At 37.8% G+C, this 17,436-nt stretch overlaps 1 protein-coding gene across 12 annotated transcripts in view; it reads right to left on the minus strand.

The window, feature by feature from the left end:
* Positions 1-17,436, minus strand: part of Kmt2c (lysine methyltransferase 2C) — a 247,142-nt gene that overhangs the window by 138,944 nt on the left and 90,762 nt on the right. For all 12 annotated transcript variants that reach the window (XM_036181141.1, XM_036181134.1, XM_036181142.1 and 9 more), the window contains exons 4-6: positions 16,138-16,335; positions 5,193-5,341; positions 4,095-4,204 (exon numbers count right to left, since the gene is read on the minus strand). In XM_036181141.1, the coding sequence (XP_036037034.1) occupies positions 4,095-4,204; positions 5,193-5,341; positions 16,138-16,335 (457 nt within the window). The remainder of the gene's footprint in view (positions 1-4,094; positions 4,205-5,192; positions 5,342-16,137; positions 16,336-17,436) is intronic.

The following is a 17,436-nucleotide window of genomic DNA, read 5'->3' on the forward strand; positions in this document are numbered from 1 at the left end:
AAATCATTTCCTCTACAGTATGAAACAAGAAGAGTATGTCTGTGTGGGGCTGGGGGGGGGGGGGTGGCACCCACCTTTAATCCCAGCACTCAGGAGGCAGAGACAGGTGGATCTCTGTGAGTTCGAGGCCAGCATGGTCTACAAAGTGAGTTCCAGGAAAGCCAGAGCTGTTGCATTAAGAAAACAAAAACAAAACAAACAAGTAAATAAACAAAAAAGGACGCCTATTTAGTATGGCCAAAATCTTAGCAAGAGCAATCCAAACAGAAAGAAACTGAAGAGGAAGAACTCAAATTATCTATGCTTGTTGATGACATGACTGTAAGTAGGAATAGCTAACTGCATCATCAAAATTTGTTTAAGCTAGTAACTGCATTCAGGAGTTTTAGTATACAAAAGAAGCATAATAGTAGGGGCAGTATAGTAGCTGAAGTGTTACAGTACTACCCAGCATGCACAAGGCCCTGGGTTAGATATCTAGCACTGCATAAGCCAGGCATGTGCTAAGCTACACCTTTACCAGCACTCTAGGTGGTGGCAGGAGGATCAGAAGTTCAAGATCACTCCTGTTTATGCATACTAAGTTCAAAGCCAGTCAGGGATGCATAAAAATATCTGTTAAAAAAGTAATAAAAAATAATACTAAATACACATAATTCAATGTCACAGCATAGATAGTGAGTACAATGTGATTTGTGATTTAAAATTGTAATTTGATAAAAAAATAATAATAAATAAACAAAACATTCCATGATGCCACACAAATACAGTATGTTCTTTTTCTCTTTTTACTTTTTTAACCTCACTGCCATCCATTAAGTCTTTGTTTTTTTAAGGTCAAGACAATCAAAAACTGGCAAATTGCAATTGTAATTAACAACACGCTGAACAGGAATTCAAAATGCCTATGATCTCTGTAGCAACAACTCCACTGCAGTGCAGCAGAAACCTCACATTACATGAAAATAAGTTGGTATGATTGTTACTATCCTCAACTCAAAATTTTATTTTTAAGACTCTATCTAAGATTTGAAATTCATAGAATTATCCTATTATGAAATTTTTATCCCATACAGAGACAACCAAACCAAACTAGTGGGAACTCAGGAACTGTGGACCAATAGCTGAGGAGCCCCCATGGGACTGGACTAGGCCCTCTGCTTAGGCGAGACAGTTGTGTACCTTGGTCTGTTTAAGGGGCCTCCTAGCAGTGGGATCAGGATCCATCCCTGGTGCATGAGCTGGCTTTTTGGAGCCTAGTGGGCCACCTTACACAGCCTTAATTAGGGGCTTCGACTTGCCTCAGCTGAATGTACCAGGCTCTGCTGACTCCCACAGGAGGCCTTGCCTTCGTGGAGGTGGGAATGGGAGAGCGGGAGAGGGAGATCTATGATTGGTATGTAAAATAAATAGAAATTTTCTCTTTTTTTTTTTTTCCTTTTTTTCCCGTTTTTTTTTCGAGACAGGGTTTCTCTGCAGCTTTGGAGTCTGTCCTGGACTAGCTTTGTAGATCAGGCTGGCCTCGAACTCACAGAGATCCACCTGCCTCTGCCTCCCCAGTGCTGGGATTAGGTATGTGCCACCACTGCCCGGCAAAAATTTCTTAATTAAAAAAAGAATGTTGCTCATTTATTCATTTTCTTTAAATATTTAAAAAATGAGGTTGAAGATTTAGCTCAGTGGTAGAGCACTTGCCTAGCAAGGGTAAGGCCCTGGGTTCAATCCTCAGGTTAGAAAGAAAGAAAGAAAGAAAGAAAGAAAGAAAGAAAGAAAGAAAGAAAGAAAGAAAGAAAGAGAAAATATCAGTAACTAATTAACCAAAGGACAGATTTTAAAAAGAAACTGTAATTTGCTGTACCCAGAGTTCCCTTGGGGGTGGGATGAGCAGGCCGATGGCTAAGCAGTAAAAGTATTTGCACCAAGCCTTGAGTTGATCCTCTGGGCTCCAGCACACACTTGTTAGTGAGCATATACAAAAGTAAATAATATTCATATGCATACATGAACAAATAGACAGGTAGATTAATGTAATTTTAAAATGTTTAAGTCTTGTAGTAAGTAATAGGCCTGAAATTCTTTTTGTCTTTCCAACTCCTTACATGGCCTGAAACCCTTTTCAACACTCAGAATGTCAATCTCTTAGTTTTTGTTTTTTAATGTACTGAAAAATGCCTCCAGGGAAAGTAATGGTTCATATCAGTCCTACCTCTGTACAGCCCAGGCTGTGTTGAGAGTATGGACAGTATGTAAATTATCTCTATTGATATACTGAGTATGCTAATAAACTTGCTTGAGAATCAGATAACAGAGCCAGCCACTATAATAGACACAGAGCTAGGTAGTGGAGGCACACACCTTTAATACCAACACTTGAGATCTCATGCCCTGCTTGGGAAGCACATACACTCTTAACGCCAAGAAGTAATATGGCAAGGCAGAGAAAGACATATGAGGCAGGAACTCATTCTCTTTAGGCTGAGGATTTTGTAGAGGTAATAACTAGTGGCTGGCGGTTCTGCTTTTCTGATCTTTCAGCTTTTACCCCGATATCTGGCTCTGGGTTTCTTTATTAAAAGACCACCTAAAGCACTTGCCTAGCAAGCGCAAGGCCGTGGGTTCGATCTTCAGCTCAAAAAACAAACAAACAAACAAACAAAAAAAGTAAAAAGAGACAACCTAAGAATTGAACAATTATCTAAAAGTAATTTAGATAGACCCAAGCAAAGTTCAAAAACAATTACAAAAAAAGCAGCACCGAAAAAAATTTACAATAGATACACAATAGATAAAAGATTATCTGTCTAAAAAGAAGCTGAAAATAATTAAACTATTGAGAGAAGCCAATAAATTCCAGAGTTGACAAAGATGTTTAAATTAGGAAAGATGTTGAAATTGTAATTATAAATGTATCCCATGTGTTCAATGGGTTAACGAGAGACAAGAAAGATATAATAAAAAGATGAGAAACTACTTTCCAGAAATAAAAACATACTACAAAAACTATATTGGAGATGACAAAGATTAGAAACTACAGGCAAGGTTATTAATTTGAAGACATAAACACAAGAATCTTAAAGAAGAATCCAAGAGGAAAACAGAATCTTTAAAATGTTATTGAGAGGCGTAATATAGTCAATAGAGGTTGAAGGCCAGACATGGTAGCACATACGTAGAAGCAGAGAATCATTTTTAGTTTGAGGCTGCCTGGTCTACATATCAAGCTCCTAAAGAGACACCTTGTTCCAAAAAAAAATAAGTAGAGGCTGAAGAGATTAAGAGCAAGGGACTCATGTCGAAGTTCAGAACTCAGGATACATGGGTAAGCAGATCTCTTAGTTCAAGACCAGCCTGGTCTACAAAGTAAGTTCCAGGACAGCCAGAGAAACCCTGTCTAAAAAAAAAAAAAAAAAATCAATGAATGGGATGGATAGGATGAGATGAGATGGGATGGGAGGGGAGGGGAGGGGAGAGAAGGGGAGGGAGGGAAGAAGGGAGGGATGGATGGATGGATGGATGGATGGATGGATGGATGGATGGGTAGATCAGTGGATGGATGCCTAATCCCAACCCTTGAAGGTAAAGGTGGGGAAACTCTTGAGTTCTAGACCATTTTGGTCTACATAGTGAGTTATAGCCAGGGCTAGAGAGAGACAGTATTAAATTAAGTAAACAAATAAATAAATAAGGAGCTACATGGACATGTAATTAGTAATTCCCATTTCTAAAATGGATCATTTTTATTTAAGTGTAAAGTATTTAAGTTTTAAGTTAACTGAAAAATAATCTTATACAAACTACCCTTGGTGTAATTCTCAATTTCATGTTTTGAGGGTTTTCCATTATAGTACAATTTAATAAAATTCTTCCAAATGAAACTTTATCTTTGTATAAATGTTAGAAGATTGTACAACTGGGCTAGGGATATATGAAGTCCTGGATTCCATTAAAGCACCACATAGATACTGAAGAGGAAAAGGCACAAAATCAGATATTCAAGATCATCTTCCACTGCATATTAAGTTCTCAAAAAACAAACAAAACCAGAACAAACAAAAAAATTGTTTGTGGTTTAGAGATTTGTTTCTTCTACTCACTTCTGTGCTCCCTGAGACAACAGCTTTGTCCACGTTCACTAATAATGGTTCTTCCATTTGGCATATTCCCAGTGACCACTCCACACATCGATGATGAGCCCAGCAAGTGCCTAAAATAGAAAAAGTAACAAATTAATAAGCACTGAAGGTATTGCTGCGACTTGGGAGTGGTAGCACCTGGCTGTAATATTAGCATTCAGGAGGCCGAGGTAGGAGGATCCACTCAAGGCCAGCCAGGGCTATATAGTTTTATGATTTCCAAGCTAATGAAGACTATAGGGTAAGAATTATCTCAAAAACCAAACAAACAAATCAAAATGTGTAACTATACAGTGTATCTTTATGTGATTTCTGAAACTGTCCCAGACTGTGACTTGGAAGTGAGAGTACCTATCTGAGTACCTTTCAGGAATGCAGAATTAGAGGGCATAATTGCCCCACTAAATCAATATGTCTTGTGCTACAGTTTAACAAGCCTTCCAGGTGACTCTGATGTACACAGAAATTTTGGCATTATTGAATTGGCAATTATTTCTTTCACAAGAAAAATTCACTTAGTCATTTTATTTGAACACTGTTCTGTTTAATATTTTTACATAAAATGAAAAGAACTATTTAAAATGAAGCTGCTGACTGACAAAGCAAGGGGCATGGAAAATTAACACCATCGACACTTACATTCCTCTCACTTCCATCCAAGAACACCCATCTGCTTAAATTCCCCATTGTTCAGCAACTGGCCCACTATCAACCATCAGTCAAACTGCAACAAGTGATTGACTTAAATACCCAACAGCACCATATCCTGTGAATCACCAAGCTATTACAGTAAGAAAACTACTTGAGGGGAAAATTTGCACTTCATTTCTACTGGACAAAGGTCTAGCCTAAGATGTCCCTAAGTTTTCACAGGGTTCTTTAAAGTTTTCTCTTTCAACTGTCAAATGCTTATGACAATCAAATGCCTAATCAAGCACATTTAATTATGACACTTTTGTGTAATATGATCTTAATTATTTCTACAATTTACTATTGAATAAGCACTAATATAAATGCTTCCAGAAACAAGTGAAAGCTGCTAAAACAGAGGGCCCCTACCTGTGGAATCAAATAAGGCTTGGACATCAATGGCATCAGGAAGCCCAACCAGACTGAGTTCATCCCATAACTTGCCAGCCTGATCCTCAGAAGATGTCTGGGTGCTTACACTTACACAAGAAACTACATTCTGTTGAGGAGATCGTTCTCTGAAAAGAAAATTAAGATAAAAGCTGTGAAAGGAAAACTTGAAAATTCATTTCATTTTATAACAGTGTATGTATGTCAAATCAGCTTTAATTATTAGTTTACAATGATACAATTTCAAAAATTGATCTGTTCTTATTATTCACAATATTAAAGTGGGTGTTACACTATTTCATGTAAGCAACAGTTAAGAAAATCGGGGAGGTGTGGGGGGGGGGGGGGCACACACACTTTATCCCAGCACTCGGAAGGCAGAGGCAGACGGATCACTGTTGAGTTGGAAGCTAGCCTGGGCTACAGAGTGAGTTATAGGAAAGGCACCAAGCTATACAGAGAAACCCTGTTTGGAAAAACAAACAAAGAAACAAACAAACAAAAAAAAAAAAAAACACAGAAAAAGAAACAAAAGAAAGAAAATCTCTCTCAATTAGAGGAAATATGAATATGACAATTACAATTATAAATTCATTTTTCCATTCCTTACTATAACTTTTACAAGTAACTCATTCTATCCAGGAACTATGTCTTAAAAAAATACAATGAAAAGAGAGGAGGAAAAAAAAGGAAAAAAATACGAGATTTTTTTTTTCAGTCTTACTTATAAAACTTGAGAAATTTTTCACATGCATTTTAACACAAAGCTGGCAGGTAACTTTTTAAGCAAACAGACTATTTCCCATGGGAAATGAAAGCCTATTTGAATGTAAAAAGGGAGTGAAAGGAAGTGAACATGTGAGCTGTAGCTTTCTGATGGTCCCCAGGACGTCAAGAGCTGGTCTGTGGCACAAAGCTGAATTAATCTCACAAATTAAAAGCAAAATACACACTGAAGGAATGGGGAATAAGAAAGACACCATAAGAGATAAAAGTAAAGAATTAAGTGTTTTATCATATGGAAGACTGGGGTCCTGGCAAGCCTCAACACTTTAGCTAATACTTAAGATTATTTGGTAAAGAAAGACAATTCTTGTGTTGAACATTAAACATGGAAAATAAGATAATTACCACTAAAACCTTCCCCCTAATAATCTATTGCTTAAGCTCATGGCATTTTGTGAGTTATGATTTACTGGATATAGGTCCTAACTCACTGAACTTCTTCTGTATGCTGTATATTACAAGTCTTGTTAAGAGACAATCGGCACAATAACCAAGATACTAAACATTTTACACCTGGAATTACTTGAAGAAAAAGGAATAACATAGTTCAATAAGTACACTTAATTATCAAATATATTTAAAATAACTGGTAATTTTAGCTTAGTATTAGAAATGCATTAAAAGGTTGAAAATGCTATGCTGAAGGTTAAATTCTTCTCATTTTTAAAAATTTCTACAGGAAAATAACAAATTCTTTCCTATTTCCATTTCTACAAATACTATCAATACTATCATTGTTTTATTGGAATAAAGAAAGGCTAACTGGGGGTTGGGGATTTAGCTCAGTGGTAGAGTGCTTGCCTAGCAAGCGCAAAGGCCTGGGGTTCAATCCTCAGCTTAAAAAAAAAAAAGGAAAGGAAAGGAAAGGAGGAAAGGAAAGGAAGAAAGGAAAGGAAAGGAAAGGAAAGGAAAGGAAAGGAAAGGAAAGGAAAGGAAAGGAAAGGAAGGGAGGGAGGGGGGGGGAGGGAGGGAGGGAAGGAGGGAGGAAGTCTAACTAAACATTACATTAGTGGTAAGAGAAATGTATGATTTAAAAAATAAATAAATAAAATCAATGGGATGGCTAACTAGTCTACTACTAATCAGTTCCTAACCAAAGCTTGGTCAAATTCAGCATTTAAGCGTGAAAGCGGTTTCATGTACATACAAACATATCAGATTTCAATGTCAATTCTATGGATGACAGCAGTCAAGTTTAGGAAAGAGAGAAAGAGAAGCCAGTTGGGGAAATGACTCAGCAGCTCCATAATTCTTGTTTGTTATTTTGGGGTTTTTGTTTGTTTGTTTGTTCGAGGCACAGTTTCTCTGTGCAGCTCTGGGCCTTTCCTGGAACTTAGGCTGGCTTCAAACTCACAGAGATCCACTAGCTCTGCCTCCCAAATGCTGAGATTAAAGGCATGTGCCACCATTGCCCGGGCCATACTATCCTTTTTTTTTTTTTTTTTTAAATTTATTATATATTGTGTTTTAATTTTACACATCAGCCATGGGTTCCCTGTTCTCTCCCCTCCTGACCCCTCTACCACCTTCCTCTCAGCCCCTCTCCTCCATTCCCATCTCATCCAGAGCCAAGACTCCCCTAGGGATTCATTTAAACCTGTGGATTCAGTACAGGCAGATCCAGTCCCCTCCTTCCAGGCTGAGCATGTGTCCCTGTGTAAGCCCAAGATTCCAAACAGCCAGCTCATGCACTAAGGACAGGTCTGGGTCCCACTACCTGGGTGCCTCCCAAACAGATCAAGCTATTCAATTGTCTCACTCATCCAGAGGGCCTGCTTCAGCTAGGGGCTCCACAGCCTTTGGTTCATAATTCATGTGCTTCCATTCATTTGGCTATTTGTCCCTGTGCTTTTCCAATCTTGGTCTCAACAATTCACACTTTTATAGTCCCTCCTCTTTCTCAACAATTGGACTCCTGGAGCTCCACCTGGGTCCTGGCCGAGGATCTATGCATCCACTTCCATCAGTTATTGGATGAGAGTTCCAGCACGACCATTAGGGTGTTTGGCCATCTGATCACCAGACTAGGTCAGATCAGGATTTCTCTCAACCATTGCCAGCAGTCTACAGAGGATGTATCATTGTGGATTTCTGGGGACCTCTCCATTGGGGACCTCTCCATCACTCTGCCTATTCCTGTTCTCATGTGGTCATCATTTATCATGGTCTGTTATTCCTTGTTCTCTCTTTCTGTTCTTGATCCAGCTGGGAAGCTTTTGCAGAGCAAAGGACACGGTCAACAAGACAAAGCTACAGCCTACAGAATGGGAAAAGGTCTTCACCAACCCCACATCTGACAGAGGGCTGATATCCAGAATATATAAAGAACTCAAGAAATTAGACATCAAAATGCCCAAGAGTCCAATTAAGAAATGGGATGTAGAACTAAACAGAGAATTCTCAACAGAAGAAGTTCAAATGGATGAAAGACATTTAAGGAATTGTTCAACATCCCTAATTATCACGGAAATGCAAATCAAACGACTCTGAGATACCACCTTACACCTGTCAGAATGGCTAAGATCAAAAACACAGAAGACAGCTTATGCTGAGAGGATGTGGAGCAAGGGGAACTCTCCTCCACTGCTGGTGGGAATGCAAGCTTGTACAGCCACTTTGGAAATCAATATGGCGCTTCCTTAGAAAATTGGGAATCCATCTCCCCCAAGACCCAGCTACAGCACTCTTGGGCATATACCCAAGGAATGCTCAATCATACCACAAGGGCATTTGCTCAGCTATGTTCATATCAGCATTGTTTGTAATAGCCAGAACCTGGAAACAACCTAGATGCCCCTCAACTGAAGAATGGATGAAGAAAATATGGTACATATACACAATGGAGTACTACTCAGCAGAGAAAAACAATGACATCTTGAGGTTTGCAGGCAAATGGATGGATCTAGAAAAAATCATCCTGAGTGAGGTAACCCAGACTCAGAAGGACAAACATGGTATGTACTCACTCATAGTAGGATACTAGATGTAAAACAAAGATGACTAGGCTGCCACACAACTCCAGGGAGGCTACCTAGAAAACGGGACCCTAGGAAAGACACAGGGATTGCACAATGACAGAGAAATGGATGAGATCTACATGAACAACCTGGGCAACAGTGGGAGTAATAAAGGACAAGGTTCGAGGGAAAGAAAGCTTAGGGGAGCGGGAGATCCCAGCTGGATCAAGAACAGAAAGAGAGAACAAGGAATAACATACTATTCTTGAAAAGGACCTGAATTCAGTTCCCAGAACCCATATCAGGCAGCTAACAGCTGCATATAACTTACCAGAGTACCTAACACCTCTTCTCTTTAGGCAGAGACACACACACAGACACATAATTAAAAATAATAAAAAAAAAAAAAAACTTTTAAAAGAGAAGCCAAGTAAAATACAAAATTTCAAGCTGGGAAAGAAAAGATTAAAAGAATTCTTAATTAAATTAAGAAACCATGCTAAAACCTTTTACCAAATATGCTTAAAGCCAGGAGCGGGGACTCATATATTTAATGCCTGCATTTGAAAACAAAGGCAGATGAATCTCTATGAGTTTGAGACCAGCCTGGTCTACACAGACAGCCTGTGCTACATAGTGAGACTTGAGAACCAAAAAAAAAAAAAAAAAAAAAAAATCAAATCAAAATTATTTAGCTATTTATACTTCAATGATAACATACATTTTACAAATATTTAAAATCATTACTAAGCTAAATTAAGCCATTTTACTCCTACAAGATTGCCAAAATTCTCAGTATAAAATAATGAACTTTTGGGGTTGGGGATTTAGCTCATGGTAGAGCGCTATTATCATTATTTAATAAACTTAGTAAGTGGTAATTACATATAATTTTCACTAAGCTATATCTATTTTTATAAAATTATCCAATCCCATAAATTTTCCATTAAAAATTCATGAAAAAATAACTTATAAAGTAAGTAAATGATTCCCAATTCCATTTCCCCCAAAAGAATATATTATAATTGCCATTATTCAAGACAGAACACAAGAAAAACACAGATATAGCCTGACCTACTCCATTGTATGTCCTAACTACTGGTAGACATTATAAGCTTGCTAGACTTTTGATATATCTTATTAACATGGGAGAATTCTGTAGACAGCAAAAATAAAGTTCTTATACATGATCTAGCCTGAAAGTAGAAAAATTGTAACTACAAATACAGCTTCTAATTTTCTTTAAATTGCTCCACCTATAAATTCTTTAATGAAATAAATCTTTGTTACTGTTTCTCCTTCCACTTTGAGTCTTCAAGTACTGGCACCAATTCTAAATGAGTGCAACATAACAATGCTTTAACAGTTCAATTTCTATAAAGGCCAGAGAGACTCTTAGAAAATTATATCCTCTCCCTCAAAGTATAGAGTTGGTTAGCATTCCAAGCTAAATTAATTTTTTCAGTATTTTTTTATTGTGTGTATACTTGAGTGTATGTATGCACACAAATGTACGAGAACATGTGCAAGTCAAAAGAGGGCACTGAAGTGTGAGCCACAGTGTGGGTGCTGGGAACAGAATCTGGATGCTCTGTAAATCAGTGGTAAGTGCTCTTAATCACTGAACAATTTCTCCAGCCCCTAAATATTTTTTGAAGGGGTGTTTGTGTGTGTGTGTGTGTGTGTGTGTGTGAGATGTGTGTGTATCTGCACATGTCTGAGGGTGCCCCTAGAAGCTAGAAGGAGTAGTATAAACCCTGGAATTCCTTACTGGTGTCAGTGAGCCATTTAACCTAGATACAGACAAGAAAACTCTGTCTGTAAGAGCAGCAAGTGCTCTTAACTGCTGAGACATCTCTGTGGCCTCTCAAGATAAATTAATATGAACATTTTTTTCCATCAATTACAGAAACTTCTATTCCCTTAACTATCAAGTCCACATATAGAGGCCGAGACTCAGTTGTAATAAAGACCAGAAACTAAGCTATTACCCGCTGAGGAGTTAGTGAAAACAAGCTCTTAATCAAGAGGTTGAAACAGGGACGCCTTTAATTCCAACACTTCGGGAAGGAGCCGTCTCCGTGGGACAACACCAAAATGGATCTGAACACTGTCTGAGGCCAACCCAGGTCCCAGCTGCCGAAACCCAACAACTTGGAAATGTTGGTGAAACTACCCTGCTCAGTTGTAATCCATCCAGGAGAGGATTGAGAATTGTACAGTTGGCAGTCTGAGAAAACAACAGCAGCTGAGGAGTTGATGAATGAGCAAAACGTGACCTAAGAACACAAAAGGCGCCGCCCAGCTACCGAACCAGATTACCAGAATAGTAAGTATACACATCACCAACTAAGAACAGGTAAGTAAGCTCCCATCTCCAGGCAGACAGATCAGGTCTCTAGCCCCTAGGCCCTACCCATCAGAGTTCCAGTGACCAGAAAGCCACCTTTCCCTGCTCCCGGACCAAACACCCCCCCCCCTCCAAAAAAAACTAACCCATACAAACCTAACAACCACTGAAACCATGAGCACACACTACACCAACTGGGAACAACTAACTGCTCCCAGAGACAGAACCCACTAACATTGATTTGACTAAGCTGCTCCCAAAGAAACAGAGCCCAACAGCACCAATTTAACCAAGAACTCCTAATGAAGCAGACTACCAATTAGAACAAGAGAGGCACCTTCAGACACAGACATTGCCTGCACCGAGCAGAGGAAGAGATGAGTAGACGCCAGTGCAAAAATACAGGCAACAACATAAAGACCAATATGACAACATCAGAACCTAGTGATTCTAACACATGCAAGACCTGAACATAGCAAGGCAGAAGAAACAGAAGAAATCAATCCTACATATGACTTTAAGAAGATGATAGAGGCCCTTAAAGAAGAAATTCCCTTAAGGAAGAAATGAAAAACTCCATTAAAGGGGAAATGAAAACCTCCCTTAAAGAGGAAAGGGAATCAAAAAATTCCCTTAAAGAAATGGAAGAAAAAACAAAAATTTGGAAGAAATCAAAGAAGGCCAATAAAAAGTAATTAAACAGATGAAGGAAACAATCCAAGATCTGAAAAATGAAATTGAAATAATAATGAAAACACAAACTGAGGGAATGCTGGAAATAGAAATCCTGACTAACAACAGGAACTACAGAAACAAGCATGACCAACCAAATGCAAGAGATGGAACAGAGAATCTCGGACACTGAAGACACATAGAGAAAACAGATGTGTCAGTCAAAGAAAACACTAAAGACAAAAAAGTCATAACACAAAACGTCCAAAAAATTTGGGACACCATGAAAAGAGCAAACCTAAGAAAAATAGGGATAGAAGAATACCAACTCAAAGGCACAAGGAATATACTCAACAAAATCATAGAAGAAAACTTTCCTAACCTAAAGAAATACCTATGAAGATACAAGAAGCTTACAGAACACCAAATAGGTTGGATCAAAAAAAAAAAAAAAAAAAAAAAAGTCCTCTCGCCACATAATAGTCAAAACACTAAACATACAGAACAAATAAAAAATATTAAGAGCCTCAAAGGAAAAAGAGCATGTAACATATAAAGGTAAATCCATCAGAATAACACCAGACATCTCAATAGAGACTATGAAAGCTAGAAGGTCCTGGACAAATGTTATGCAGACACTAAGAACCCACACTATTATACCCAGCAAAACTCTCAATCACCACAGACAAAGTAAACAAAATATTCCATGATAAAACCAGATTTAAACAATATCTGTCCACAAACCCAGCCCTACAGAAAGCACTAGAAGGAAAAATCCAACCTAAAGAAGCTAAACACACCCATGAAAACTCAGGCAATAGATAATCCCACACCAACAAACACCAAAGAAGGACAACACAACATGACCACAGGAATTAACTAACAATCACTGGTCATTAATATCCATCAATATCAATGGTCTCAACTCACCTGTAAAAAGACACAGACTAACAGAACGGATAAGAAAACAGGATCCATCCTTCTGCTGCATACAAGAAACACACTTTAACTTCAAAAACAGGCACTACCTCAGAGTAAAGGGCTGGGAAAAGGCTTTCCAAGCAAATGGACCTAAGAAACAAGCTGGTGTAGCTATCCTAATATCTAATAAAATAGACTTCAAAATAGATCAGGATGGACATTACATATTTATCACAGGAAAAATACACCAAGATGAAATCTTGATTCTGAACATTTACAAATACAAAGGCACCCACATTCATAAAAGAAACATTACTAACGCTTAAAACCCACATCAAACCCCACACCACTCTCACCAAAAGACATATCTACCAGACTGAAACTTAACAAAGAAATAAAGACCTAACAGAGATTAGGACTCAAATGGACTTAATAGATATCTAAGGAACATTCCATCCTAACACAAAAGAATATACCTTCTCAGCACCCCATGGAACCTTCTCAAAAACTGACCACAAGCTTGGTCACAAAACAAATCTCAACAGAAACAAAATCATTGGAATGATGTCCTGTATCTTATCAGACCACCATGCTTTAAAGTGAGACTTCAACTACAACAAAAATTATAGAAAGCCTACAATCTCATGGAAACTGAATAATGCCCACCTGAAACATCAATGCATCAAGGAAGAAATAAAGAAATTAAAGATTTCCTAGAATTGAATGAAAATGAAATTACAACATACCTCAACTTATGTGAACTATGAAAGCAGTGCTAAGAGGAAAATTTATGGCTCTAAATGCACACATAAAGAAGATGGAGAAATCTCACACCAATGAATTAACAGCACAACTGAAAGCTGTAGAACAAAAAGAAACAAACTCACCCAGGAAGAATAGACGCCAGGAAATACTCAAATTGAGGGCTGAAATCAACGAAATAGAAACCAAGAGAGCAATACAAACAAAAACAAAAACAAACAAACAAAAAAAGAAACAAAGAGTTGGTTCTTTGAAAAAAATCAACAAGATAGACAAACCCCTAGCCAAATTAACCAAAAGGCAAAGAGAGAGCACCCAAATTAACAGAATCAGAAATGAAAAGGTTCTTTATGGTTCTTAGTTGTTCTTTTGCAGAGCTACCAGCTTAAGTCGTGCTGGGATCAAGAAAAATGGGCCTTGGTGTTTTGTGATCCTGGAGTTGTGTCCTTGCCAGTGGATGCCCACACACTTCAGAAGAGAATTTGACATCACTGCTGCCGTTGTTGCTGTTATAACAGTGGCAGCCACCGCTGCTACTGTTTCTGGGATTACCATTTCATAATTGGTTACTACAGCTAGCACAGTGGAGACCCTGGCAGCAAAAGTAGCTACCACAGTTAATTAATCTTTCATTATATTGGGCATGATAAATTTAATTCAATACTTATATCCATTTTGATTGACTCAGAAAGTTATAAATTTATAAACTCAAGTTCCATTTGCTTTTGGGATACCATCTCACAAGGACACCAATTTGCAGTAAGGCTTGTTAAGAAAAGGAATGGCTTAGTTGCCTTTAGCCTACTGGCTATGGGTGAGTTAGGATTTCTGTTGGTTTGGCAGCTCACACACAATTGAGCCAGCATGATAAGGAGAATTCAAAAATGGGTAATGCCTGGGGGGTGCTCACCAACCTAAGACAGAGCCTGCGTGGCCAGGGCAGGCATGTAACAGATAAGGTGACCTGCTGACGGCCCATGCAAACTAAGTCAGAAGCTCATTTTTTAGTAAAAGGGGGAACCTGTAGGGCCCTGGCCCCTGTTTTGGGTAACTGTTGCCTTACTTGCCAACCACCCTGATATCCTCCCTGTGCTAATTCTCTGCCAGGTCCCACCCTCCTGAATGTTTAAGGGAAGTTCCTTGTCTGTATATCCTGCATATTGAGCGTTAACAGCTTAGATGCAAGACTGTAAAACACTGGTAGCGAATTTCTGCCTTCCGGGGTTCTCCCATTGTGCTGTAAGCCTGTATTTAAGAACTCCTCCCTCCTTCAATAAAAGGCATTCAGTATTTAAAAAAAAAAAAAAGCCAAGCTACAAAGCAGTAACCAGACTTCATGGGAGAATCCATGCCTGCCAGCCAGACCTCCTCCAAGAATATAGAAAACATTCAACATTTTGTTTTTTAAAAAAAAAAAAACCTGTAACAATACAGGATTTTGTTGTTGTTGTTGTTCTTTCTCTGTTGCAGAATATTACTTTAAGGTGTGTGTTACTTTTGTTACATGTTGCATTTGTTTAATTCTGTAAAGCTGTAATACTGCGTCTGTCTAAAACACCTGATGGTCTAACAAAGAACTGAATGACCTAGATGGATGGATTCATGGATGGATGGATGGATGGATGGATGGATGGATGGATGGATGGATGGATGGATGAATAAAAATTTTATAAGTCCACATATTAAAATTACCTTAATACACAACTGAAAAAAGTTTAAAATCACACTCCACAAAAGTTTTAGGTAACTATAATGTGTTCCCATGTCTATGAATAAAGACACACATATGGCTATGCAAAAATTTTATTGTTTAAAATAATATCTTCTGCAGGCTATAGTGGCACACACCTTTGATCCCAGCACTCGGAGGCAGAGCCAGGCAGATCTCTGAGTTCGAGGCCAACCTGGTCTACAGAGTGAGATCCAAGACAGGCACCAAAACTAGACAGAGAAACCCTGTCTCGAAAAACAATAATAATAATAATAATAATAATAATAATAATAATGACAGGTATGGAAAAGAAAGAAGGGCAAAGAGGGAGGTGACATAAATATAATGAGATGTTATAAGTCAGCTAAATATTCTCCAAAACATATGAATTCATACATTGAGAATGAAAAAAAATAAATTAAAGAATGAATGAATGACAAGGATGATATGAATACTGCTATAGGTCATATAATTTGCAATTAATATTAAGCCTCTAAGTGATTATTTTATAAGCGGCTGTGGGACCGCAGGGCCAGGTAGGGCCCGAGAAACTTTTGGCAACACCACACCAATTTTGATAAATTATAAAATTAAAAAAATGAGACTGTTTTCTGGGTTAATGGTAAATCAGAAAGCACTGCATAAATGTGTAAAATACAAAAGCTGTTCAACAGAAACAACCTCAACTGTAAATTCATAAGATCCAAGGTAATTAAGTGAGAGATCATTTTTCTCTATCAACAATGTAAATTCAAAATTGCTTACTTTCTTTTTCCTCTTTGCTTTTGTGGAGCAGAGTTCTGTATTTTCTCAGAGGTCCCGCCGCTGTTGTCATCAATGTCCTTGTTAAGAGGTTGATCTTTCCAAGGTAATGTAAGTCCAGGTGTTACTCTGAATTGTTTCAAGTCTCCTTGTCCTAAGGAACTTTTCTCCCCACAGTAACAAAAAGCGCAGAGTTGTTCACTGGTAAGAATGAAAAGTATCTTTATATGATGACCTTAATTATATTTAAGCTAAGTTTTTAACAGTATTTTCCATAATCTATTTTGTGATTATACCATGAGAACAATTGAAAAAACAACAATTATACATTTTCAATTTTACTTTTCTACAGTATAATTTCTTTCAAGATTAATTTTTTTACTCATATGTATATATCTGTAATGTGTTACAAGCAATTGTAAAATCACCCAACACTGGTATTAGGAACTGAAATAGGATCCTCTGGAAGAGCAGCAAGGAATCTTAACCACTGAGCCACCTTTTCTGGCCCCTTGGGATGGTTTTAATAATCTATTTATTATTACAGTACGAGGATCAAACCCAGAGCTTTATACACATGATATACAAGTGTTCTAGCACTGAAGTACCCCCAAGCCCAGGATGACTTCATACAAAAATCTTTGTGAGTTCAGGTATACAAGCATACATGTACCTTCTCATGAGTGAACAGAAGCATGAGCATGCCATATAATGCACATAGAAGCCAGAGAACAATCTAAGGTATCTTTGCCTTCAATCTTTGCCTTTAACCTTGTTTGAGATAGGGTCTCTTGCATTTGTCCTAATGTGTACACCAGGTTAACTGTCAGCCAGATTCCAGAAAAGTTCTTGTCTCTATCTCCCATAAAAGCACTAGGATTATAAAATTGTGTGCTACAACATCCAGCTTTATGTGGGTTCTGGTGATTCAAACTCAGGTCTCATACTTACATGGTAAGTACTTTATTCACTCAGCCATCTCAAAATAAAACATAAATATTAAATCTAAATATCCATCTCATCAAAAAGAAAATCTAAGTATTAAATCTGACACCCACATATTTGGGCTCTATAAAGCTTATGCTAACAATGCTTATTTAGTTGTTATAAACCACACCATAATATATATAAAGAAAAATAGGAAGAAAAAAAGTAAGTTTTTGAGTTGTTAATGTATTTAGAAATTTGGGAGAGTAGTTGGATAAACAGGAAGAAAACAAAGATTTAAGACTGAGATGTTAATTTCTATGATGATATTATAGCAGATACATGACATTATCCATCTGTGAAGATCAATAAACC

The sequence above is a fragment of the Onychomys torridus genome, chromosome 3 (genome assembly GCF_903995425.1).
Source record: "Onychomys torridus chromosome 3, mOncTor1.1, whole genome shotgun sequence".
Classification (NCBI taxonomy): domain Eukaryota; kingdom Metazoa; phylum Chordata; class Mammalia; order Rodentia; family Cricetidae; genus Onychomys; species Onychomys torridus.